Here is a 26,327-nt window from a genome sequence, read left to right as displayed (position 1 = left end):
AGTACTCAATGTGTGTTAAAGAAATATAGTTTTGTTATTAACTGGGAAAGCTAACATTTAATGATATTTTTCAATAAATTGCGTGACAATGTTACTAATGCATAGGGTAAGTACAGAGACCGGAATCGGTGAACGAGTTGTTGGAATCGATTCCAACCCTGGAACTGATTCAAATCCAACGAGTCCAAAGACGGACTCGTTCTGCCCATCACTAATATGATCCACGATGAAACCTGTTATCTTTAGAAAGGTTATAGTAGTTCTTGCAAGTGTGATTTTATTATTTAATGCATTGAGTAGTGAGTACTAGTCAGTTAAAATCTAATTTTTTTTTGTTTATTAAACCTCATTATTTCGATTATGACAAAGTTATGATTTCTTCTGGATTATCCAAATTACACTTTTTCATTCCACGTCTGGAATTTTTTCGTTCCTTTTGTATTTCAAGGACTACATTTTCGGTGGAAGCATTGACTAGTATTAGCGATGATTTTATCAAAGACAATGAAAAGCGATTACTAAAAATAGCTATCGTGGGAGCACCTAATGCTGGTAAAAGTACCTTAATAAATCAGATTGTAAAAAGAAAAGTAAGTTTCAAAAATTATTATTTGCAAATTTACATTAGTGTATAAGGAGACATAATTAATAACTCCTTTGATTTAAAATATCTTAAAACTTGGAGCTTTTAAAACGCCTTATTTTTGCTCTAGTTAACTTATTAAATGAATATGAATTTTTAATTTGCGTTGTAGTGATGGTTTTCATAGTTATTTCATAAAGGATATTTGTAACTAGACTTCGTATTATTCTTAATTAGATATTCATTAGTGTAATATTTCAGGTTTTCCCCATTTCCAAAAAAGTTCACACCACAAGGTTTAGGGCTAAAGCGATATACAATGAAGGCAACGTTCAGTTAGTATTCCTAGATACTCCGGGGCTTGTTACTGCTAATGAATCTCAAAAGTAAGTACTCATTTTCAAATTGTTTGGATATCACTTAGAGAGATAATAGCTTACACTTGAAGATTGAAGTGGTTTAACGAGCTTTACAAGCTCAAACAAAAATAATGAGTTTATGTTGCCTACAGATATGCCAAACCTAAATCACACATCTACTACGTCTGTATTTGTGAGAGTGTTATATGTGTCGCCTGTTGTAGTTCTTAAGACGCCAAGATACCCGAATAAATGACTTTTTCTCTTCTATTTCTCAATAAGCTACAAATATTAAATTTCCTCGGAATACTTTTTACTGAATGTCAACAACAAAAATCTAAAATTTTCAATCCAAAAACTTGGATTGAACAATTAGGCATTTTTTTTTACATGTTGTCAATTTATTGATGTAACTACTTTTTTTTCTAGGTATAAACTTCGCCCAGATTTTCTAAGTGGAGGAGAAGATGCAATTGTTGAGGCCGACGTTATTGGAGTAGTGCATGATATGTCAAATCATTACACAAGGAAACATCTTGATGAAAAAGTGTTGAGATTACTCCATATTTACCAAAACAAAGAATCATTTCTTATTCTAAATAAGGTATTTGTAATTATTTTAAAATTTTGCTAGACTGGTTTCAGTACATGGCATTAATAAATGTTAAAATCAAATATACTTAGATGAAGAGTGTGTTAATTAAAAGACCTCTATTCGTAATTAGTGCTCAATAATTTGATTTTATAATCTCGCTAACTGGTAAGAATAAAAGTAATGATTTGATCCAAAGTGAGTAATCTAGATTACAGATGTATTCGTAAGTAACGCCCCTCAATTCAGTCGTTGGAAACGAGAGTTTTTTCTTTAACGAGAGAATACTGTCTGGCAGTGCACTGAAAAAGCTCCAGGCGCCAATAACCTCAGATGTTGACGCGCCTTAAATAAATAAATAATTGATGGGAATTATTTATACCTCTTTCCTTCTACTTAGAAATTAACTAGACGTTTTTAAATGTTTTGAAAAAAAGAGGAATGTTTGATTAAAACTTGTTTGACTTAGACATGATTAATAATACACTCTTGGTGCCGAATGGTTTATTATTATCTAATAGTTTATGTATTTAAATTCTTGTATGAAAATTCTCTTCACTTTCAGTAAACATTTTCAAAAATCACTAAAGAAACTTTGCCCTAGTTTATTACTTATTTAGTTTAATTTAATATAATAAATGTTATTATTACTTGCAGATTGACACTGTAAAATCCAAACGAAATTTGTTAGATATTACAAAAATGCTAACTGGAGGCGTATTAAACAAAGATCGCAATTTCGAAGGAAATACTCTTTCAGAAAAAAGTATACAAGATATTATAAAAAATAAAAAAAGTTGGGAACATTTCAATTATGTTTTTATGATATCTGCCTTGTTAGGAACTGGTACTCCTGAATTGAAGGTAAAGTTTTATTGAAGTTAGAAGTTATTTTGAAAAAAGAAAAAAAATTTAGGGAATTACATCACTCGTTTATCTCAATATTAACATTTGAAAGAGAATCCCCTTAACTCTCCTAGAAGCCAATTAATTACTTGCCTCCTAATTCTTGTGTTCAAAACCCTTATTTAAATCCTATAATAGGGTTCTTAGAACATTAAATATAAATTAAAGGGGTTCCTACTTACCTGTTATGTGTACTAAGTTTGTTCAAAACAAATTGGTCCTAATTACTCAAAATGAGTACCAAATAGGTGAAAATAGGATCTAGCTTTTGAAGAAACAGTTGTGATTCTTGTAAGTACATTTTTTTTTGTTAGAAGATTTTCACGTTAGGAGAAAGTTTTAATTTGTCTAAATTTGATTTGAAGAAAAATGCTACATAATGCTCAGTAGATAGTTGATCAATTTTTTTCAGGTTAGGAATTTTTTCCTGAATACTCCACATTATTAAGTAAATGTGTTTATATGATATTTTAGAAGAAAAAATATTTTCTTCCTCCTCCGGAATTTTTAATAGAGTCTCAGAAAATGTTTAAAAGTTCTATTTCTTTGCTATTCTTTGATAAAATTTATTATTGTGTATCTAAGGTTTAGCATTATTTCTTAAATTATTTTTTCTTGAGCAATAATTTAAAGTCGGCGAGAAAATATTAGAAAAGAATGCCCATTTTTGAGAGAGAAGGTTCTCTTAACATATTTGTTTTCACCTCAAAAGGCAACACCTTATGGAACATTTCTTTTTCTTATTTACATTTTTACCGCTCCTTGGTCTATACATAAAGTGTTATCTCTATTTTATCTATAGTTTTAAACATTGGTTTTAATTTCGCGTATGAGAATATTTTAATTATCCTGATTAACTACCTTTTTTATGTTTTATTTTATTTTAAAATAATATTTAACGTACTAATATAAAAATATTTTTGTCTATTGATTTCAGACGTATTTATTAAAAGCTGCCCATTATTGTGATTGGCTGTTTCCAGAAAATGTTTTTACCGATCAAAATCATGTACAAATAATAAAAGAAACAGTCAGATCAAAATTATTGGAACATCTACCGCAAGAAATCCCTTATAATTTGAAAGTAGAATTGGAATATCTTGATTTAGACAAGGAAGGTAAGTAATCCGTTTTAATTTATTAGTGAATGCAGGTATACTCAAACATTCTTTTCTGTTGCTATTCTTTTTTCTATTTTTAGAATTCTTTCTGGTATAAGGTTTTTATATTTTAGTTATAGTTGTGATGTAAGACCTAAAAGGAGTTTGACTTAATGAAGATTAGTTGTTTATCTAATAATAATTATTATAATTTTTTTTCAGATTCTGTATCAGCGGTAGTTATTATAGGTTGTGATACTCCAAGAATAGAAAATTTAGTTAGAGGAAGTAGAGGTGGGAGGATAAGAAGAATTGCGATCGAAGCTGAACAGTCGCTATCTGATGCTTTTCTTACAAATTTTTATCTGAGGCTTGTAGTCTGCGGAAAACAACTGTAAAAACGTAGGTAAGAATGTTAACTGTATTTACTAGATTATTATGGGGTTCTGGTAAAATAAAATTAAATACATTATACCTATATTGTTAAGCAAAAAGCCATTATCTCAGTAATTGGGTTTGCTGGTTGCCACAGCGGAGAATTTAAGATTAAAATACAGCTGCCAGACCTAACAATTTGGATCTCCATTAACGTCTTAATGCTCAGTGTTTGAGACAGTCTTGCCTAAAACAAGAGAATGCTGCCCGGAAGCAGGCAGTTCACTTGAAAAAGGGTTTCTTAAGCCATTGGCCTTAGATGTTGATGCGCCTTAAATTGATATAAAAATAAAATGGACGTTTTGTGTAAACGAAAAGTAATAATATTCAAACAATTGTTGGTATAAACTCAAAAATTTAATAAAAATTGTTAAATAGTGTGGTTGTAGTCTATTGTAGTTCAGTAAGTTCAGTTTAAAAATCTTATGGATGCGTTAAGTCGGAATGCACAAAATCCTTAACAGAATTTCCGTAGCCGCATCTAGTATTCGTGGCACCCGTAGCAAAATTAAAAAAAGTAGCGCTACAATAAAGTATTTTACCTCTCTGTTTTCTTAGAATATTTAATTGATATTATGAAATTTCTTAATTTAGGTAAATGTTTTCTGGAGAAAAAGAACGCTGTCATTTCATTCCTTTTTCTTCTATTCCTTGTATAAATTTGGATTGATACTTTTTCTATAGTAAAATAAAACTAATAATAATAATAAAGAATTGTGCAGATTTATATTTATAATTGTGCGTTTGTAAAACCACAAAATTTTCTTTTGCCAATTTACAACTTCTAAGAGATGGAGTACTCAAATTAGTTTTGAAACTCATTGTATACTTATATTTATACATAAGTATACATAAACGTAATAGATATAGAAAGTTTAAGAATGAATTTGAGAAAATGGAAAAATTTGGACAATTTATTAAGGCTTCTAGTTGATAGTTTGTGAACAAAACCTTCACATTGAAATTCTGTGTTCCAAAATGGAATATTAAGTTTGCATTTCCGAATTGGGTCAGTCCATAGTTAGATGCACATCACTAAATTTTCAGTATTTTTTTTATTTTAGTTACATTGTTCAGTTGACTTCTACAACAGTTGAATTTCACTGATGAAAACTCGTCACGATTATTTGCTTGCTAAGTACTTTCGTCTTTTAAGAGAAATTGTTTTATCTTGGAAATAGTGATAATCTTGTGTGAACTTTTACTACAGAGGTTTCCACCTTTTGTATCGAGATTTGAGTGTACTTATGTTACAAATTGTTTACTTTTGGTATAAAAACAAGTTTTAAGAATACTACAAAAATTATTAAAAATGTTTAACTAACAGCTTCTATTTTTAATTCCTTCAAACAAAATTTTGGAAGAATTGTTTCCCTAAGACTTTCTCGACCTGGGAATTTTATTATTTTCCTTAATAAGAATTTATTCTGCAGTCTCTTTACATTCGTGTATTTTATTTAATTACAATCTCTTGTTTTTTTAAATTAGTTACTTAAAGAAAATTTAAAATTAAGATATACGTTAATATATAAAGTAAAGAGACTTTATAGTTGATTTTATATAAGGAATATTCATCTCAAAATAAACTTAGTATCTTCGACAAGTATTTTTGCTCGCTTTTCTCTCAGACTAGGGAGTTTCCCGGTAAAAATCTAGGAAAATAAAAACTACCATTTTTCACCTGTCCCCATTATTTAATAATAAAGTACAAGCTTTATTTAAAAAAATAAATTATAATTAAAATATTAATTTTCTTGTAACAGTTTATTTTTAATCGAACGATTTGGTCATTAATCCACATGAGCCTCTGATAGTGCGGTCCTCTGAGTGTCATGGCCAAAAAGTCCAAATTATTTTATTGGTACTTATAGCAAAATTTAATACTCGTATGGTTTCACAAAAAGCAAAATCTCTCTTATTCTTTAGCTCTAAATCAAGTAGACATAACTTCAAGGAATTTCAAAGTGCTGTTATTTATAATTTAAAGCTTAAGTTTACATTAAAGTATTTTTTTAATGGATTCGAAGACATCCCATAATCTTTCTGTTTTTCTAAATAAAACTCATTAAATACAGAATACTAAGAGACCAATTGGTCTTTTAATTCATAAATATGCTCTATATATTTTCGAGAAGAAAATAATATTTTCTAATAGCTAGTTTTTTGATGGAAATTCAATATTTATTTTTTTAGCATTCTCTTCAGTCCACTTGTTGAACTGTTCCAAAATTTCATCATTATATTCATTTCCGTCTCCTCTTGTTGTCCCTATTAAATGGATAATTATTTTTTACGTCATCAAATATTAGTACATAAATCTAATATATAAACTTACCTTGACGAATAAATGCTTCTTCCACTTTATTCCAGATTCCAACTTCTCTTAATTTTTCAAAATTTACGGCAGAATTTCTTTTGAAATTTTTAATATCAACGAATTCAGCCAATGATTTAACCTCGTTTTCTGATATATTCACTGAGAGAAAATTGGCAATTTTATGAATCGTGGCTTTCATATCCTAAAAGTATTGATCATCTGTAATTGATTGGTTAGTTTTCCTTATCTAGTTACATCTTAGATTGAATTTATTTGATTTTTTTCCCCTTTATTTCTACTGTTCGGATTTTCTTTCGATCGCAGGCCTATATATTTCTCGTTAGTATAAGATTTTAGAGAGAAGATTTAGGAGATTGGTGGAAGTAAAGAGGCAGCCTATAGGCGTGGCTGACAAACCCAGGATTACAAACTCTCTTAAAGAATTACAAAAAAAAAACATGGGACACAGATAATAGGCTACCCATCTCGGTCCCTGGCAAGAAAAAATGGAAGGTTCTGGTAAGCAAGGTTATATAGTATATTTCATAATTTAATACAAGCTTTAAAAATTAGTAAACCAGGCAAGAGTAAACTTTAGAGCTGTGGTAAGGTTAAATGAAAAGAAATCTAAATCTGTCCACCTATGAAACGATTTAGGAAGAGAGAATGTTCAAGCCCAGATCTGTTTTGCCACCTATATACATGGATATGATGTGTAAACGAAGGGCTTCTAGTTGCCTTAGTTGAATACAAACAAAATGAAAATACTGGTGCAAGCTCAGGTTATTTTCTCGATTATGCTTTATAACAAAGTAATGGATTAAACGGAAAATCTAATATTCATATTAAGAAATTAATAATAAAAGCAATCACCTTAATCATGTCTTCATAAAACAGAAATAATACATTTTCATCATCTTTACTCTCCCATCCTTCCTTGATGTGTTCCCAGTATGGGCCAGAAAACACTAGAAAGTAACGTCATTTAGTTAAAGCTTATTTTGAGATATCAATACGTTATACTAATAAAAAGTTCCCATCACAAAATCACCTTCACGTCATTCAAATATATATGTATTATTATGTTTGAAATAAGGGTCGAGTTCTGTGCCCCTAAGCTGCACTTTAAAGAGAACTTACTAGTGAGTTCACCAGTTGTTATGAGAACTTAATCTCTATTAAATATGTAAAATAGATTGAGGATATGAAGTTAATTGTGAAACTTACTCAGTCCTTTTTGAAATTGTTCAATAAATTTTTGAAAATTATCAATATAATCCGATGTTCTCCATAATCGAATTAAATGGTAAAAAGATAAAGCGACTTCTTTTGGATTCCTTGCTACGTATATAATCTGCAACACAAAATTATAAATACATGTTTAGTATTTTCCTATCTGTTAGGCTGTGAATTTCATCAGGGCTTTTGCTTTTCTTTGTTGTTGGCAATAGTTATGGCACATGAGTCCGAATCATTTTCCTTGTTTTGATCCCAATTTTCTTTTCATTGAGGCACTCTTTCAAGTAATTTTAATTTTTGTTTTCAGTTTAAGATGCTTAGTTATAGTTGTATGACATAAATCATACGTAAGCGGTTAAATCCCTGACTCAATCGATCCTAAAATATCTTTTGGTTAGCAACAAAGCAAATTCAGTTTAATACCAAAAATCAATACGCATTAAACAGTATCATGTTACATGATGGCGGTGGTTAAGGTGGGTGATTAACTAACCATTTCTGCAGTATCTAGCAGAGTTTAACAGCTGGAGCGAGTAGCATTGTTACTATGTAAATGTTTTTATTTTTAACCAAATCTCTGTTACGGTGCGTTCGACGTGTATACTCGTGAAAAATATAAAATCGCCATTAACTATAAAAACTCGAAATTTTAATAAAATACAATAAGAATATTATTTGGTAGGATGTTTCCTTTATTTTACCAACAGAACTGCTAAGTATTTTATACGGAGGGAGATGGAGGGAGTCAGCCAAACGATAAGAGGTTGGTACATGTTTGGTCTCCGCATTAGAGATCGGTAATTACTACACAAATAGAACCTCTCAACCTTTGTGCAATGCCGTTTTTACCTCTTACATAGAGGTTCAGACCTCAGTACGAGCAAAGATTTCATTTCGCGCAGAATTCAAAGCTCTTTTCTTCCTTGAAAAAGCTCTTGCGTCTCTAGTTAACTACAGCAATGCATACGTGAAGCGGTGCAAGATTTTTGAATGAGCACAGTATGCTCTGTAATCTCAAGCACCAGAGAGATTGCAGAAAAAGTCGCTTGCAGTGACTATTATGACGTTGTAAACTCTTGGTTGTTTTGCCCTGCGTTCGTCGTGTATACACGTCATTGTATGATTTTAATTCCGCACGCTGTGGGTTTTTTTAAAAAACTAAATTCCTCGCTTAACTGGTTAAATAGAAATTACTCTCCACATTTCTGATAGAATCTCAAATTTACATAATTGATTAAAGATGAATACAGAAATTTTGAACTTACCTTTGGTTTTACAACTTTTATATCAGTTGGTAGCATACTTAGAGCCAAATGTGATTTAATAACCCTTGGAGATGGCATATTTTCTAATTTATCAGAAGCTGGTTCACAAATATTGTTTATAATTTTTTGGTTGGCAGTATTACCAATATTTTCATTTAAAAACATTTGCTTCGTTTCTGGATGTACAAGAGTTTCAAATCTTGAATAAGAATAAATTCGTCAAAACCTTATTTTTTTAATTACATGAAAAATATGAACGAGACTTAAATTTACTCTAGAAATGGCGATCTGTCCCATAAATTGATTTTCTTTGCTGTTTCATAATCTAAGTTATGAGTTAACAACCACACTATTTCCTGGGTGAGGGTAGTGCCTAAAACAAATTTAAGATTACGCATTACTTGTGTTATAAAAATCAATTAGTAGATACACTTGCAAAGGTTGTAGATTTAACTGATTTGTTAATCTGTAATCCTATTAATTTCTAGAGATACTTAACTTCAAAGAATGGACCATGAGTAATATTATTAAAGTAAAGAATAAAAATAAAGTAATGCCTATTTTAAATTTGGAATTTGAGTTTTTACCGCAAATATACTTTTTCTATGAAAGAGGTTTATTTTATTTATGTTTTTTAATGTTTGATCAACATGCGCAGTTTACAAGAGTTTAAATTTAAAGATTCATTTTTAATGAATGAATAAATACCATTAAGAGAAAAAAAGTCGTATTTTTTCCCCCAACAATCTGTAAGTAAAATTGTTCTGCAATCAATTGACGAACCGGTTCTCTGTCGGCCTTAGTGTTGATTAAGTTTGGTTCAACAAGTTTATACAACATGTACAATTAGTATACCTCGCCTACTCCATTGCTTTGGTATTCTGCTAACTTACATTGTATTAAATTTTCCTTCATTACTAGGAAAGTACTAAAGGAAACAAAGAGTCAATTTGTATTGTAATCGGCTCGTATATCCTGTGGGTATAAATTATCTGCTCTTGCTTCTATCATTAAGCAAATTCTATATATTTATGTTGGTAGAATTTGTAAGTAACAATTTTTTATTCTTCATTGAGAATTTCAAAAAATAATAAACTAACTACATATATATTATTTAATACTTGCTTTCAAGTATCGAGTAGTGTTTTACAATTATAATAAATTACATTAATAATAAAAATTACTTATATAAGAAGAATCCAAAATGAAATGTATGTAAACTATTAAGTTGTTAAAACTATTTATGTATTTGTGGAAGATAAATGTAAAAACACCAAAAGCTGAAATAATTTCGTTTTGATGCGTTAATAAATTGAAAAATAAATAACTTTGAAAATATTAGTAATGTTCTTTTTTTTAGGAATAAAGGCCTTTGGCTCTTTGAGACCAAAGGAGATAGTAGCGCAAAAAGAACTAGTAGGGAAAGTCCTCAACCTTTTTTAGTAGGGGAGGTTTCGTCTACTAGATCCAAATGTGAGGGCACAATAAGCCTCTTGTGGCTGCGGTGCCGTGGGGCATAGTCCCGCTGTTGTAAACACAATCTTAATTTTAGGAATAAAGAACTTGCGATAAACCAAGGTTGAACAGGAAAAATGTAAGAATAGATTTAGGGTCTCCAGCTCTTTATTAGATCTAGAGCACCACAAAGTTAACTATTCCTCAGATGGAACTTTATAACTTGAATGACAATTATTTTTCTTTCTTTTGAATCAGTGATTTAGTTATCAAAAACTATGAACAATATTCTATAATATATCGTAGTAATGAATACTATTATATGCCTCTGAGAGTTGGAACTTGAATAAGACTTCTAGCCACCTAGGAGAAGGGCAGCACCTATATCAAGGCTTGAAAGAGTACGAAACGAAGAAATAAGAAAGAAAATTTGCCACAGAAGGTGGAGGAAAAGAAACGGACTAGTGCGGCCATATAAAAAAGAAAATGGTCGATGGAAGAATCGCTTAATAGATCCTAGACTAGGAAGAAAAAGTAAAGGGCAGACCCAGAGGAAAAGTGGGCAGATGGCGTCTGAGAAAGCCTTCACGTTTACTGAGGGAAGAGGATATCTGGGATAGATCCAGTTGGAAGCTGAAATCGGAAAGAAATATTAGGTTGTGGAAATCCTCAGTATTGAGGAAAGAGCAACAAATAATGTCCAGCTGATTGGAGGAATGCAGGATTTGTTCACATAAAAGATCCAATCCCAATTTAAAGCAGTCTATATCCTTCTTTGTATTGAAACGATGCTTTTAGAAATCGATTTTTGGTCATCATCCAACTCAAACGCTAATGCACTCAGCGAAACTGTACTCAAATTTGAATAAACTATATTGAATTGATATATAATTATTTCTATAAAATACTAACTTGAATAATATTTTAAATTTTTATGAAAATGAGTTAGCAGAAATTGCAACATGCCGGACTCACTTCTTGGCTTTCATTTGTTCTCAATTTTCTTGAAAACGACTCCTAACTTTTATGGATTATTTATGGATACGAATTCAGATAGGCACTTATCGGCTTGACGAGTGGTACTAACAATATTTAGATAAAACATTAACTAGTAAAATTTTTTGGAAATAGGTAAGTAAAATTGTGATAATTCGAAAAAATGAAAATCTAATATGAGTCTAGACAGGATAGATTTGCAAAAGTAAATCAGATATTGAACTAAGTTTTTCAAGTTATTAGTTTCATGAAAATTATAATCCATTGTGTATGTAAATTATTTGCATCCCATATCTTATCTCACTTTATCTTTTATAAGAAACATTATTATATAATAAAATCTTTCTTTAAAGACTCACAATTTCTCTAATTTATAAGTGTAAAAATAAATAGAAAATGTAGTTATAATATATATTTGTTAGATAAGAAAAAAAAAGAAATTTAGGAATAGAGTTTCAAGTGGTGATATCGCCTACTAAGTGTAGTATGGAACTAGTATTTTTAAAAATAAATTTTTACTCAATTTAAAGTGAATTATTTGATGACCAAGTTGAGGAACACGTCATTTTAAAGAAAGAAAAATTTAAAAGTTAAATTAAGTGATAAATAATCTTTCTTCGCTGCAATTTACTTGCGAAATTTTGGCTTAAACCTTAGCAATTGAAGTGGCCATCGTATAAAAGGGAAATATCGAGTTTCAGCTTACAGCTAATTTTAGTTTTTGACTTATTCTTATCTTACTACTCATTCGCATGGATCGCAATACTTCCTATTACTAGTTGTAAGCAAATGTGAAGAGATTAAAGCTTCCTCGGCCAGGAAAAAAAAAATACAAAAACATTCTAAGAGTGATGAAATTTAGGTTCAATAGTTCGGTACTTATGAAGTGGTATTGGAAATTTGAGGAATCCAAAATTCAGACCATTTGGAACCGGTGAATAAGAATAGTTTTCTGGAAATGATTTTAAATTCAAAAAGCTATTTTTTTCGGACAGTAGACTTCCAAAAAAGAGGTACTAAACTAAACGGATTATCTGAAAGGTGAACAAATAAGGAAGAGAACTAAGACAATCTGAAGTTACAAGATGGTGACGAAAGAGAAAAGAAAGAAATGGAGTAGTAAAAAGGTATTAAGAAGCCAAGATCATAAATAAACATGTTTGAAATTCCTGTTGGCAACTAGAGAAAACAATAAATTAATAAAAAAAAGTCAATAAAATACCTGATCTTGGGAAGGTTACAATCCATACATCATCAGATTTTACTTGAAAATTAAAATACTTCTGGCAAAGATCTTTGTAGGCACTAGCCATTAAATATTTCTGTGGTCCATACCAATACCAACCGGTACGTTCGCCTTTGTAACAATTTAATAATTCTTTATTTATATCTTCATCTACTGGTCTCAAAAGATTACTGGTTCCATTCATTCTTTCAACTTGAAAATGAATTAAATTATTAAAATTTGTTTTATAAGAATGTTTTTTGTTTCGACATAGTTAATTGGCCTAGAATTTGTGTTAAGTTAGTAATTGATATTGTTCAAAGAAAAGGAAAAATAATAACACAATTGTTTCGTACCGAACTCAGAAGGATGTTTCTCTGGTCGAAGCTAACACACAACTGATAGACTTGAGACGGACTAATGAGAGCCAATTGTTCTTCATTTGGGAGAAAGTCCACAATACAGTTAGTTATGTTTTGTTAGTTATGTTATAAGTAACCTCAATACTTCAAATAATTGACTTAAACAAACTTATCTCACTGAATATAAATTCAGAAAAAAGAAATAGTGATTATCATGAGGAAAAAACAGAAGGAAAAACTAACATAATGATAGACTAAGTGCAAGCAAATATTATAATTATTTGGGTTATCAATCATTTTTTTTGCATAAAGTAATTTTTATTTCAAGTTTTGTCATCGTTTAGGTTCATTAAATAATTTTCCTGATCTAATAATTTTAGCGTCAACATCTGGAGGTCATTGGCGGCTAGAGCTTTTAATTACAGTGCACTGCCGACCTCCGAACAGTGTTCGCTCGTTAAAAAGACAACCATAACTGGATAGTGAGCTGTAAGAAGCTTCTAGAAAGAGAAATTTCTAAGGGGCCAGCAGCTGTATTCGAACTCGTGGACCTCGCGTTGGAATCCAGTATACGCTAACCCAGGTTCCCTAATTCAAACGAACAATTGGTTTGAACCCCTACCATATGTTTAATTTTTTTTGCCAATATTTCGAAAAAAATTTACGATTACACGAACTATACATCTCTAGAAATTAATTCACTTAATTATGTTAGGCCGAACTTGATTAACAGTTTGGAAAGTCCTTTATTTGATGTAATTAGAAGCAGAGAATTTTTTTTTTATTTTTATGCGTGTAAGGCAAGATGATTCTAAAAACTAAGGACAAATTTCAGCATCTAATGGTTGCAACAAACTGCATGGACTGTGGTAAGATTACCTACTGCTTTGAATGAGTTGAAAGAGTTTCATACTTGATCAAAATTGTTTTGTTGAGAAGATGGTAAACGAAGTAAACTGTTGTTAATGCTGTAATTTAAGACAAATTCCTCTTAAGCCCTAATTTAGCAGCCAATATTCTATCTTTAAAGTGAATTAAAACTGTCCAGTAGGACAGTTGTATATGGGTTGTGTACGTCAAAAAGTGCTCGAAAAAGCGTAAAACATTGAAAAACACCCAAGTTTGACAATCTTTTTCTCTTTTTCTATAAAGGATAAAATTCCCAAATTTTCTTTTAATTATAGGGCAAATCCTCCTTTATAACTGTATTGTTTTTATTGCCACAACCTAGATCTAATAGATTTCGAGAAAAAAAGTTGCTGAAATTGAGCAAAAACGGCATTTTCAAAAATTGTTCTTGTACAGAGAAGCAACAAGGAGCTGACCTTAGTAATTTCACTTTGGTATTTCCATCGTTTGAGAGCGGCCTTCGTACCATCATTTTTGTAAAAAATTAAAATAAAAAAATTAAAATCTTCAATTTGCTCAGATTAACTGAGAGAGTTCACATATTACAATATGATAAAAATATGAAGAGAAACATGGTCTTCATCAAGGACAATATCGTCTTTGAAAATAAAAGCACTGATTCCGAATCCTAACATGCACAACATGCTTAAAAGTATGATTTTGTTTTTGTAAAAGCATAAAAGATAGCAAGTTTATGTAAATATTTTTTATTAGTAGAAAATTGCAAATAGCTTTTTCTGTTAATTTAAATTTTTACTTTTATTTTTATTTTGAAGCATGTATTACTACGCAATTTTTTAAAATAACATTGCGAAATTAACGCTTTTCTTTCTCATAAAATTCGTTTGACAAAATTCGAATAACAATGATTTCTAATAAATTGGCGAAAACTGAAAAAGCGTTCTGCCCTCTTTTTGGTAAATGAGCTTAAACCAAACTATCATGATAGATCCATAATAGCAACCTCAACGTAATGTCACACTTTCTCTGAAGTGTCTTACATTCTAATGGCATTGTACCTTTCAAACACGTACACAAAGGTCCGTGATTGCACGAGGTGGTTTTCCAACTAGGGGAATCATCGGAATAAAACCTTTTCACATAGTTAGTCAGTTTGGATAAAACATGAGGAAATTTTTGAAAAAAGTACTAGGTATTAAAACAAGTTTTGAAATTTTATGGAATCCAAGAAATCTTCAAAGAAGTTATTCCCCTAAAGAATTTCTGTAGTGATTCGTTATAAATTATATCAATTCTGATTATTATTAAATTAAAAAAAAGTTTCAGGGAAATGAAATAACTGTACTTCCTTGAGGTATCAACAAACGACAGTGAACCCCAGTCCTGATTACATTTAAGTATAAAAGTTGGGACGACAGATTTCACATTACATTAAATTTGCTACATTGGTTTGCAAACATTATTATTTGTATTTCTAATTTTCTCAGGTTTCTCTTCATATATCTACACCAAACATGCGTGCCATCATTCTCAGTGTCTTCCTAGTCGTATTGTTAGCTGTCATCGCCACCGCAGACAATCGACCAAAGTTGACCATCGATCTTTCCGACACCAGAAGCAGAGGACCTTATGGCAGTGAACGACGACAGAGTGGCCGTATTAGCCAAGATGCCTGGGTGAGCAAGAATGGAAATTGGAGAGCAGGTGGTTACGTGCAACATGACAGATTCAACATCAATGGACAGCGTGGTAAAGACACTCATGGTGGTTTTCAAGTTAACGGAAGATTTTAATTCAGCAAATTTGTAGTTTGACTATCTTTGTAATATTTTTTATTTAAATCTGTGTAAATAAATATATGTGTAAATCGATATAGATTTTTTTTTTTTTCTATTTTTATCATCCTTTCATGAATCTACATTTTTTAGTACTGAGCTTCTCTCTCAAAAAATAAAATAAGTAAAAAAATGATAATTTTCTCCGACTTACATTTATATCAAGACTAAGTTCCCGCAGTCACTAGTGAGGAGGAGTTGTTTATTCATGGTTTTCTACTAGGTTTCACTCAAGAGGTTGATCATAAGGTTTTAGACACGAATGGAGCAATATAACTAAAATTCTATATTCTAAACATATCTCTAAACTCAAGTATCTGCACACATCAAGTACATCTGAAGGTTCTTAGGTGTATTGTATGAGTATTTAGGAATCATTATAAGTTTGTGCTTGTTAGATTGGAGTAATCGCAGCGATTGTATGTATCGTACCTTGAAGAAGTGGTTAAGTGCATTTCATCTCTAGAGAGTCTCAGAACTTAGCTGATACACTAAACCATGGGTCGGCAACCCGCGGCTCGCGAGCCGCATGCGGCTCTTTTATCCAAGTTGTGTGGCTCTTCAGCCTGCCCAAAATATATTGTATATTTTAATTTTATTGAAACGAATGAAAATTCCATTTATTAAAAAGGTATTTTTTCAAAAATAATTTTAAATGTGATAGGTTCGAAATTGAATGGAATTATACAATGTAAAAGTAAAGTACTTGATTTATATTGTAAGACTGCCGCCTTTTCATTCGTTAAGTTATTATTTATTTGTTTATTTACTTTGCAATATGTGAAAATAAATATATAAAACATTTAAATCTTATTGAATATCATAAAGTAGTAATTTGCGAATACAAATGATCTACAGAGTTTTTTACATTATCATCCATCCTTGCGGCTCTTGGTAAGATTTATTAAAATTATTTAAGGAACAATGGCTCTCTACTTGAAATAGGTTGCTGACCCCTGCACTAAACAATTGAAATGTGCATACTACTAATACCTACGTGGCACTTATTCTCCTAGATGAACATTGGCACTTCTATAATCTGTCTTCTAAAGACGCCTTTCTTTGGCTCACCTTCTTCATTCTTTTAGCCGTAAATTTTCGAGTAATCCTCAAAATCAGCCAACCAATCTTTGCCTCAGTTTTCTCATTACTAGTGGGAAGCTGGCTTTCAATCTGTAATACTCACCATTATTAAAAACTTTAACGTGGGCAATCACTATTTGGGTTTATCACCAACTTGTATATACCAAATTGTCATTTCTCCACTTCCATTATTATTTAAACTTGCAGTACCTGCTGCACTATTTCATATACAATTTCCGAGAAGGTTAAAGTAGTTTATGGTTTTAGTGACTGAAAAATTTTAAACATGTATTTACTGTTATTATCAATTGAATTCTTTGATTAAATCAACAATGAACTTGACCCCTTTTTATTAAAAGATAATAGTAACAATGCAATGTTCCTCTGTGAATGTTAATGATGTGATTATATATATGATACTATTTGGATTCAGATAAAGAGATAAACAATTTCTGATTTCCAATTATGTTTTAATATAATTAAACGTTTATTATATCAAGGATATTTATTGCTGACGTAGATGATATAAATCTTAAATTGTCTTTATCACTGTTGTATATTTTTATGAGCAGTAAGTGGGGATTAACTGAAAAAACATATTACCAAATTTTCAATTGGTAATTAAAAAGAAGGAATTACGAATGCATTTTCGAAATCAATTTTTTGCTAAAAATTTATTAAATTGAGTATGTGTAAGTAAGACATTCAGCATGGCTTGCTGTATAAATTTAGACCAAGTTTAATGAATCATTTTCATTTAAGAAGGAAATTTTAGACAAAATCTTTAACGAATATTACTGCTAGGCTTGCCAGATTTCAGAAACTAAAAAAAAAATGATATTGATGTTTTTTTAATGCAGCATTTCGTTCGTTACGCTTTCTAGATCAATAAAAAGTTGAAGTTAGACCTTGCTCCATTTTCGATACCCCTTGAGGTTATCGAATTTCTATCAAATACTACATGTCAAAAGCGTATATGATATCAAAACTGTCTATCATCTTCAAAGAAGAAGGAAGTCCAATAGAATAAAAGAAAAATTATAAATGAAGATTAGAAATCCTTGTATCTCCCCACTGCTTGATTTTGCTTGAATTTTCACTTAAAAAAAAAAGTAGTAACGAGTCACAACTTATTACAATTCTTAAAGCTAAATTTAAAAGGCTTATGTAGCGAAATTCAAAATGGTGCCAAAATGCTCTGGAACAATTACATTAGAGTGTAGTAATGAGAAAACGGGCCATGAAAAAAATGATTTACTTTGCCTTCTGAAAGAGGCTTATTAGAATCTAAAAGTGCTAAATTCAACTGAAAAATATTGTGGGCACGCTATGTTCATTGCCGACGGCGTGAATGCTTTGTTTTGTTGATACGAGAAGATCAATAACTGTTGACCTCAACAATATGTTTCAGCGGATTAAAATGAACTGAAGGTGCTAAAGCCACATTCAATCCCAATGTCGTTAGTTGGCAATGTGGCTATTCATCTTGACCATTTGGAAGAAATTAGACATAGCCATAGTAAGTGGTGGGAATAGTCTGCTTAAGGTGAGGCAGAATTTCTAGGTTTTTAAGGTATTGGTACAAGAGAGAGAGAACGAAGCCAGTTTAAGTTAAAGACGTTGTACCTGCGCTTCATGTTCTAGAGCTATAATATCCTCAAGAAGAAGGAAAATTTTATATATATATATATATATATATATATATATATATATATATACAGACCCACACACAAAAAAAGTAGTTATTTTCTGAAGTAAGAGGATGCAGAAAATTCAGAATGTTCATGAATGGATTTAGGGTGTTCTTGGTTTTAATCTAGAAAAACAGCTGCAAATCTGTAAGTTGATATAGTGGAAAAACTGTATCAAAGTTAGTTTATATAAAAGTGAAAAACTTAAATCTCTCTTGAGACCAAAGATCTGTACTAAATTAAAAAGAGGTAAAACAAACGGTTTAAAAAAAAAAACATGCTCCCAACATCAATTTATGCATATGTTTATTGACTAAAATTTTACATAATAAACCAACAATGCTTTAATTTGCTTATTTAAAAACTTCCTCTAACTTCAAAACCTCCATGAGTATCTTTGCCACGATGTCCATTGATGTTGAATCTGTCATGCTGCACGTAACCACCTGCTCGCCAGTTTCCATCCTTGCTCACCCAGACATCTTGGCTAACACGACCACTCTGTCGTCGTTCACTGCCATAAGGGCCTTTGCTTCTGGTCTCGGAGAGATCGATGGTCAATTTTGGTTGATTGTCAGCTGAGACAAAGACTGCTATCATTACGACTAGGGAGACACACAGAATGATGGATCGCATGTTAGTGTAGATGATACTGGATTTGAAACAAAATCAGAAACACACTAGTACTACTGATGCAAAGTATCAATTGGATAGCATTGAAGATTACAGGTCCCTTTTTTATATTCTAAATGGAGTCAGTTCTGGGTTTCACTGAGGTTTATTCTACTATATTTAACCTTAGAAGTGTCTAAACATTTCCTTTATCAGTAATTTTTGTGCTGTAGGTGTTTTGAAATGAATTTAATGCATCATTGGGATTAACAGATTGCACAATTTTTATTTTGTGTGTGCTCTACTGTTTATAGTTATTACCGTTTTTCTTTCCATTGATAAATAATGAAGTGTGAAAAACTTAACTTTTTTCTGATTGGATGATTAGTACTTATTTTTTTACATACCTTGTATAATTTAAATTTTTTCTTGTTTTTCTGTTATATTTTATTTTTTTACTAGTTCCTTATTCCAAGTTCTGGAAAAGTGGCAAAACAAGACTGCAAAAAACAAAATAATAATTATAATAAAATAAAATAAAAATAAATAAAGGCAACCTTGAATTTCTAAAATGATATTTACTAATTTTTCTGGAAAAAATGTTTCAAATTAAATACATGGGACTTGTTTAAGCTCTTACTGAAAATTGTTTACAGTAGTTTCAAAATTGCTAAAAACGTTCTTTTTCTTTTCGGGATATCTTAAAACTTTTTAAATTAGAATAATCGATTATGAAAATATTTTAGATTTCTGTACTTTTTCGTTAAGTAGAAAGTGCAAACTTCTTCTAAGCATTCTAGCGATAATTTCCACGTAAAAGAACTAGAATTAAATAATGCTTTCAACGCAGCTGGTCTGTCGGTTTAAAAATTGAGTTTCAAACTCTCCTAATCCATAATTCAACAAAGAATATTTCATATAGGCAGAAGAATATATCATATAGTTGTTCATTAATCAATAGATCTGATGAGTCCCTTCTCGACTCAAACTAGTTGGCTGCTTCAGTCCTTCTATCCAGTATAAAACCAGCCCTGTAACACCTATAATTATCAAGTATCACTCAAAATGGACCATCGTTACGATTTCCCGCTTAAAAAGGCAACATATTGCTGAAAGAATGTTAAAAACCAAAAACAAAAAATGACTTTGTCTCTCTGACGAAAGGAATAACGATACCTCAACCAACAGTCCTTACAATAATCTTGGTTTTATAACGCTGGTTGGGCCACATTCATTACATCTGCATTTGGTTTGAAATAATATAAAAATAAAATGAAATAAAAGTTTCCGTCTAGTACTTTGCTGCCAAGAAAGAAGTACTGCTTGGAACTTCATCGATTTTCTAATTTGAAGGAAAGTGCGGTTTTAGGAGTGGTTAATATTTGATTTTTCTCCTAAAAGTGAATAAAACTACAGCCATTAAGGGGCCATGGGAAATTTTTTTGAATTATTAGAAAAATTTATTTTTTAACTATCCATTTGGTTTTCAGAATGATTCAACGCCTGCCCAGAAGATGGCGTTCAACCAAACGTGGCTAAGACTAACTTATTGCCGATTAGTTCAGAGGAAGCACTGAGTTCTCAATACTTAGGTTAAAGAAGCGTATACCACTGAAGAGGTTGGCTAGAAAGGCCAAGGAATCTCAATGGCCAAAAAAAATTTGCAAGCCGCTCACGAAATGTTTCTTACTCCTATTTTGAACTTCAATGTTATTTTATGACATCACGCATGTATTTTGCGTTTTTTGTTTTGTCTATTCTTTTTTTTTGTATCCCTGACCTGTTCGGACTTTTGTGATATTTCTGCAGCTGAAGTAAAAAATTAAAACAAAAAAGAATTCGTAATTTATCTTTTATAACTATGAACAGCCTAAATAGCCTAGTTTTTCTTCTTCTTTTTTTTTTAAACCACTTTAAAAAAGATAACAAAAGATAAACAAACAAAAGCTGTAATTAGAATAATTACTTTTGTATGAGTTTGCATCCCGGTGGGATACTCAAGGACAAAAATAAAAGTTAACATTAAATATTTTACATACCATTTAATATTTTACCAAGGGTCGTGACAATAAGGTTTTGGTCAAAATTGGTGAACTGATAGAACTACTTTTCTGAGACGATATATCAGTTTTAAGATTTACTTGAAAACGGCTTCTTCGATTTTGTTTAAACTTGATGTGTGTAATTTTAGTTCTAAAACTTTTATTTAAATCAGCAAAATTCAAATATCAAGAAATATATTCAAATTCAAATATTATGATAATAATAAAAAGAAAATATGTGGGACGGAATTTGCTCAGTGATTACCAGCGGAGATCCCGAGTTCGAATCCAGCTGCTGACCCTTAGATTTTCTCTTCCTAAGAGCTTCTAACAGCTCACTGTAAGGTGATAGCTTCAATAATTATTTTTCAAAGACTTAATCACATTCCGCAACTTCAGAATTTCATTCTCTCTTATCTGGTCTTATCTGGTAGAAGCATAACCATTCATTCTCTAAAGTTCTAGCAAGTGTATTAAACGGTCCTTATGTTGGGTCTGTACTAAGTTGAGGCTAATTTCTTCCTTAAATTTTGAAGAGCACTACAGTAACTTCGAATGTCATCTAATGGATATTAGAATAATTTTCCAGTTGAGAGTCTCAACTGAAAATGCCTTTAAACTTACGTACAAAGGGAGAATTTTTTTACTTTAGACGATAACTGTTTTGCTCGATTTGTAATTATAAAAAGACTGACGAACTAGAGCATTTCCTTTTTTACTGTCCTTGTTTTGTGAAATGTATGTTCATATATTGAAACATTGTGCTTAACCTCTGACATTTTAAAGGTAGAAAACGAACAACAGTTGAGTACTCTTCGTTATTATCCCAAAAGATATGTCTTGGTAAAAAGTACACTTAACTTACTGCAATGAATTAAGGAAAAAAAATATCATTTTAAACATTCTTTGCATAACTCTTTATGTCCCAAATTTTGTATATTAAGTTTCTGCAAATATATGTGACAATAATAAAAATGATAGTTTAATAGTTTTTAGAAAAAAAAAAGCAAGGTTGTTCCAAAATTGGGTGTTAACAATTGTTCGCAGTTATGAAAAGGATGTAATCTAAAATGGAACTAAATATGACTTGTGTATGACATCATTCTAGTTCTACGGAGAATGAGTTTTGTAACATCATGATGAAGTCGTTTATAGTTGTAAAACTAAAAATAGAGGAGCTCCCTTAAAAATTCATGTGAACTTCTATTACATCATTTTCCATAAAATTTAGTTTTCTTTTAAAAATATTTAATATCCGTTCGCAGGCTTTAGAACACTTTTTTTTCTTAGCTATTGAAGCTATCTTACAAAATTAATACAATTTTTGCCCGTAGAGTGTCATTTTAGAGTAATGAATTGTTTTTTCATTTAAAAGTTTGAGTTTTAAGAAAATGTGTTGTTACTTCATTAAAAATTTTACTAAAAGATAGTGTGTTACACACTTCATTGTTTAATCAATATTTCTTTTATTGTTCTTTTTGAATAATTGTAGATTAGTATTTGCGTAATTTAAGAAAAAAAGTCTGATAGTTAATGGCAGGATTTTTAAAGAGGAGTAAAAAACTGCACGTTAATTGGAAATTAGGCAATTGATACTAGCGATACAGTTATTCCCACTAGCAGATGTGTAATAAACTGATTGTAAATAAAGGAAATTAACAGATTAGGGATTTACAACTTCGCTTCACTCACCTTTTGTGAAACCCACTAGGAATTTCATTTATAATATAAAAGTTGGAACTGCAAGCTTCAGTACTATTCCCTGTTTGTATTTCACTCTAGTCACACAACTGAGTTTCTTATTTTGTTCCGTATTCAGCTTTCCCCTCTATAACTAATACTACAATCATGCGAGCCATCATTCTAAGCGTTTTCTTAGTCGTAATGTTAGCTGTCCTCGCCACCGCAGACAATCGACCGAAGTTGACCATCGATCTTTCCGACACCAGAAGCAGAGGACCTTATGGCAGTGAACGACGACAGAGTGGCCGAGTTAGCCAAGATGCCTGGGTGAGCAAGAATGGAAACTGGCGAGCAGGTGGTTACGTACAGCATGACAGATTCAACATCAATGGACAGCGTGGCAAACAAACTCATGGTGGTTTTCAAGTTAGAGGAAGATTTTAAATCAGCAAATTAAATTATTGTTTATATTTTTGTTAAATTTCTGTAATATATTATAAATAAATAATTTTTATAAATTGTACTGTTTGCTTTTTATAACAGAACATTATTATTTTTCATATAGGTGATTACAAATTATTTTCTTTTAAACCTTACAATAGTTGACATTTTCTTCTAACTGCTCCTAGAAATGGGACATTTCCAAAAAGAAAAGATGTTAACCGTTTTTATTCCAGAGTGTCCGTTTAGTGATCTTTAAGATCCATAGTGCCACTTATTGGTGCTAGGCAAATCCCTACAATAACAACCTCTAGTTCCAGTTGTCGAAGAAATCCTAGAATCTGAGAGGGTTGCAGGGATGATATGTTCGCCTCAAGTACCTCGTAACTTTCCAGGACTTTTTCTTTTGTAATGACATTTATGTCTGTTCAATACAATTAGGGAGAGCTTTATCAAAATAAAATGTAATAAAAATCAAATAAATAATCATAGTGACTTTATAAAAATATTTCCATTAGTATTGTTTATTTAATTTAAATTAATTCCAAGGTCAAAGAGAGATCTCATTTTTGTTTTCTTAGAATAACCCAAACAAATTGATTTCATTTAGTTTTTCTAATCAATTTATTATATTTAAATTTTTTAGAAGCATACTTTTCTTACATTTTGAGATTAAAAATGACCCTGTGAGATTATTTAATGCGCTATTTAGAAAAACTAATTTTTTAATAATAAAACAAATACAAGAAAGTAAACAAGAATTAAACTAGGATAACTTGATAAAAAAAAGGTCGTAACATTAAGATTTAATGAATTTCGTATCATCGCAATAGTTTAAATATAAATAGATTGAGATGTATTGGACTAGCTAGTTGGACCCATAAACTCATTTAGAATTGGTATGTTTTCTTATTTTAATTAATATTCTTTTCTTTATAATGTGCAATTAAATCGCGGTTTTCAGTAGTTTTTCGGTATTTGCAGTGTATTTATTTGTACCGGGTAACTTTGGTGATGAACAGTTTAATTCTTGGGCTGTATAAGGTTCTGGTGGCCTTTTCAATTTTTCAGGAATGCGCTGTTTAAATGACGATCTTTCAAACCTCCAGGAAGAGCTCAATCTTAATCGCAAGGGTTCAACTCAAATAATAAAACCTGAATAACAGCTAATTAAATAAGTAGATGAAGTAAACATATTATAACTAAATGTAAAAATTGATGAATAATTGGATCACTAAGATTTTCCTCAGCTGGGGTTGTCGAGTCAATCTATGCCATCTCTACCCAGAGTATCTGTTGCGTTTCCCTCTACTTTTTCTGTTTGGCTAGTCGAAAGTAAAGCTGGAAGGCTTGAGAATGAGCTTAAATGGCTCGAACTTTATCTCAAACGTGATCTCTTTTTTTTTTCCGGTACCAAACTAACAATGGCTGGCCTGTGGCTAGAGGGGTACATGTGTTTACTCTGTCTGCAGTGGTTTTTTAAGAGGACTAAGATCGTGGATTGGATCCCTGGCCTCTTTCTATCAAGTTTGCAATGTCGTAAATAGCATAGGTCCTTTTTGCGTACATCAGGAATCCTCCCCGAGCTGGGCAGGCTGACGTTTCATAACGCATTTGTCCTGGATTAGCATGAAACCCAGACTATACTCATCAGAATTTTCATCCAAGCAATTTCATGCTACCTTGAAGTAATTAATAAAACTTAATAGCCAGTATAGACGCCTGGATTACTGAGAAACTTGTAACTCTGCTGGTGATTTACCGCTCTCTTATAATCTCAGCAGGACAAATGTATTATAACTAGCAGGTGGCTTCTATGTCTAAGTTTATCGCCTCGTTTTAGTGCCGTCAGAGAACTCACAGTCGTAAGCTTACAGTAATTACTTAATTATTATCACCTGTCAATTATTCATGTTTATTTTACACCTTAAAGATATCATGCTTATCATTGTCAGAAAAATCTCATTAAGGAAGTGATGCTCTTTACCCTGAGGAAAGATTGATTTTTAAATGTAAAACTAATGCATCTACTTCTTTGCCTAACATCCCTTTATGAAAAACAAATCTCAGTGCACCTCTACTAAAGAGTGATGTAAGAATTCACATGAAATTTTGTACCAATAGATTATGTGCTCTCAACATTTTATCTCATCGTAATCACAGCCTACATCAAATTTGTTAACTTAGTGTCTTTAGATCCAAGCTCAAAGTAATAAAAAACAAACGTAGATTTGGTTATAACCACTTGCATGTCAACAGACAGAAATAGATGTGTTTTTTTCTCTCTCTCTTACCTGCCATAATATACTTAATTAAGCAGGTATATTGTTAAAAAATATAACACTTGGTCATGTGGTTTTCATTTTACAAGGTCAAGTACGTGCTCATTTGTTACTTTAGCCTCCTCAGAAATAAGAACTTGTAAAATTTCAAACAATTTATTATTTTGATACAAATAATAGTTCAGTCCTCTTTCTTTTTATTTGCAGATAGAAAATGCAGCTGTTAGCTTGGTTTTTCTTAATTGTTGGGTTGGTGTTGGTGTCTGCACTTCCAGACAGAAGCTCTTATGGACACACTGGAGGTACCGTCGGTGGAAGCGGTTTAGGTGGTAGCCGAGGTAGTTCTCTAGGTGGTAGCCACGGCGGTGGGCTAGGCAGTGGTCATGGTAGTGGGCTAAGCGGTAGCCGTGGTACTGGGCAAGGCGGCGGCTATGGCAGTGGTCTAGGCGGTAGTCACGGCAGTGGGATTGGCGGAGGCCGTGGCAGTGGTCTAGGCGGTAGTCACGGCAGTGGGATAGGCGGAGGCCATAGCAGTGGTTTATCAGGATCACGACAACCACTCGGCCAAGGCGGTGCTGGTATTCGCCACACTGGTATTGGGTCTGGTGGTCATGGAGGTAGTCACGGCAGTGGACACCATTCTAGTCGCTATTAAACCAATTACTTGAACTATACTACACTCTGGTTCTCACCATCTGCTTTGTATTATACATAAATTTAATTGAAAAAAGATACACTGTAATAAGAAATTACAAGTAACAATAAATTCATCCCATTAAATGTACTTCCTTTTATGATTTCTATGATTTGTATGATTTCTTCTTTTCATGTAAATAAATATTTTGTACTAACTACTAAATTTGAAGTTATTTATTTAATTTAATTCATTCTTTTCATCAAAATGAAATACAAAACTTTTTTTTTCACCAGTTTACACTTATTACCCACAAAATG

General features: G+C 31.4%; 3 protein-coding genes and 1 long non-coding RNA gene across 10 annotated transcripts; 2 read left to right on the top strand and 2 right to left on the bottom strand.

The window, feature by feature from the left end:
- Positions 1–202: 202 nt before the first annotated feature.
- LOC141453946 (GTPase Era, mitochondrial) lies at positions 203–15,575 on the top strand. 7 transcript variants are annotated; one of them, XR_012458325.1, is made up of 8 exons: positions 203–590; positions 845–969; positions 1,372–1,546; positions 2,192–2,398; positions 3,378–3,558; positions 3,763–3,946; positions 5,040–12,936; positions 15,192–15,575. XR_012458325.1 is itself a non-coding variant. In XM_074127602.1 (7 exons), exons 1-6 carry the CDS (start codon positions 372–374, stop codon positions 3,936–3,938), a joined length of 1,083 nt encoding a protein of 360 aa, XP_073983703.1. In that variant the 5' UTR covers positions 203–371; the 3' UTR covers positions 3,939–3,942; positions 15,192–15,575. The 7 variants fall into 7 exon arrangements, 6 of the variants coding, with proteins under 6 accessions (XP_073983703.1, XP_073983707.1, XP_073983706.1 ...); XM_074127602.1 differs by lacking the exon at positions 5,040–12,936 and having other exon boundaries at positions 3,763–3,942; XM_074127606.1 differs by lacking the exons at positions 5,040–12,936; positions 15,192–15,575 and adding an exon at positions 4,073–4,269 and having other exon boundaries at positions 3,763–3,942.
- LOC141453948 (sulfotransferase 4A1-like) lies at positions 5,649–12,677 on the bottom strand. The gene is made up of 7 exons (XM_074127607.1): positions 12,470–12,677; positions 9,070–9,169; positions 8,797–8,995; positions 7,520–7,646; positions 7,166–7,260; positions 6,311–6,494; positions 5,649–6,243 (listed from the first exon to the last, which is right to left on the bottom strand). The coding sequence occupies exons 1-7, from the start codon at positions 12,675–12,677 to the stop codon at positions 6,131–6,133; spliced, it is 1,026 nt and encodes a 341-aa protein (XP_073983708.1). The 3' UTR covers positions 5,649–6,130.
- A 3,027-nt stretch (positions 15,576–18,602) lies between the features above and the next one.
- Positions 18,603–23,622, bottom strand: LOC141454344 (uncharacterized). Its single transcript, XR_012458639.1, has 2 exons — positions 22,660–23,622; positions 18,603–19,425 (listed from the first exon to the last, which is right to left on the bottom strand). It is a non-coding gene; the product is annotated as an uncharacterized lncRNA (long non-coding RNA).
- Positions 23,623–23,845: 223 nt separating this feature from the next.
- On the top strand, positions 23,846–26,232 carry LOC141454339 (uncharacterized). The gene is made up of 2 exons (XM_074128459.1): positions 23,846–23,990; positions 25,581–26,232. The coding sequence occupies exon 2, from the start codon at positions 25,588–25,590 to the stop codon at positions 26,026–26,028; it is 441 nt and encodes a 146-aa protein (XP_073984560.1). The 5' UTR covers positions 23,846–23,990; positions 25,581–25,587; the 3' UTR covers positions 26,029–26,232.
- The last annotated feature ends 95 nt before the right edge of the window (positions 26,233–26,327 follow it).

Source organism: Rhodnius prolixus, unplaced genomic scaffold (assembly GCF_049639745.1).
Source record: "Rhodnius prolixus isolate KJV_2025 unplaced genomic scaffold, Rpr scaffold_9, whole genome shotgun sequence".
NCBI classification, from domain to species: domain Eukaryota; kingdom Metazoa; phylum Arthropoda; class Insecta; order Hemiptera; family Reduviidae; genus Rhodnius; species Rhodnius prolixus.
This window is presented reverse-complemented; position numbering and strand designations above follow the sequence as displayed.

Coding starts and splice junctions, on each gene's coding strand:
- LOC141453946 (XM_074127602.1), top strand. CDS start 372: ATGATTTCTTCTGGATTATCCAAATTACACTTTTTCATTCCACGTCTG. Junction 591..844: donor ATCAGATTGTAAAAAGAAAA/GTAAGTTTCAAA, acceptor GTAATATTTCAG/GTTTTCCCCATTTCCAAAAA. Junction 1,547..2,191: donor CATTTCTTATTCTAAATAAG/GTATTTGTAATT, acceptor TATTACTTGCAG/ATTGACACTGTAAAATCCAA.
- LOC141453948 (XM_074127607.1), bottom strand. CDS start 12,677: ATGAATGGAACCAGTAATCTTTTGAGACCAGTAGATGAAGATATAAAT. Junction 8,996..9,069: donor GACAGATCGCCATTTCTAGA/GTAAATTTAAGT, acceptor TTCTTATTCAAG/ATTTGAAACTCTTGTACATC. Junction 7,647..8,796: donor TAAAAGTTGTAAAACCAAAG/GTAAGTTCAAAA, acceptor TTTGTGTTGCAG/ATTATATACGTAGCAAGGAA.
- LOC141454339 (XM_074128459.1), top strand. CDS start 25,588: ATGCAGCTGTTAGCTTGGTTTTTCTTAATTGTTGGGTTGGTGTTGGTG.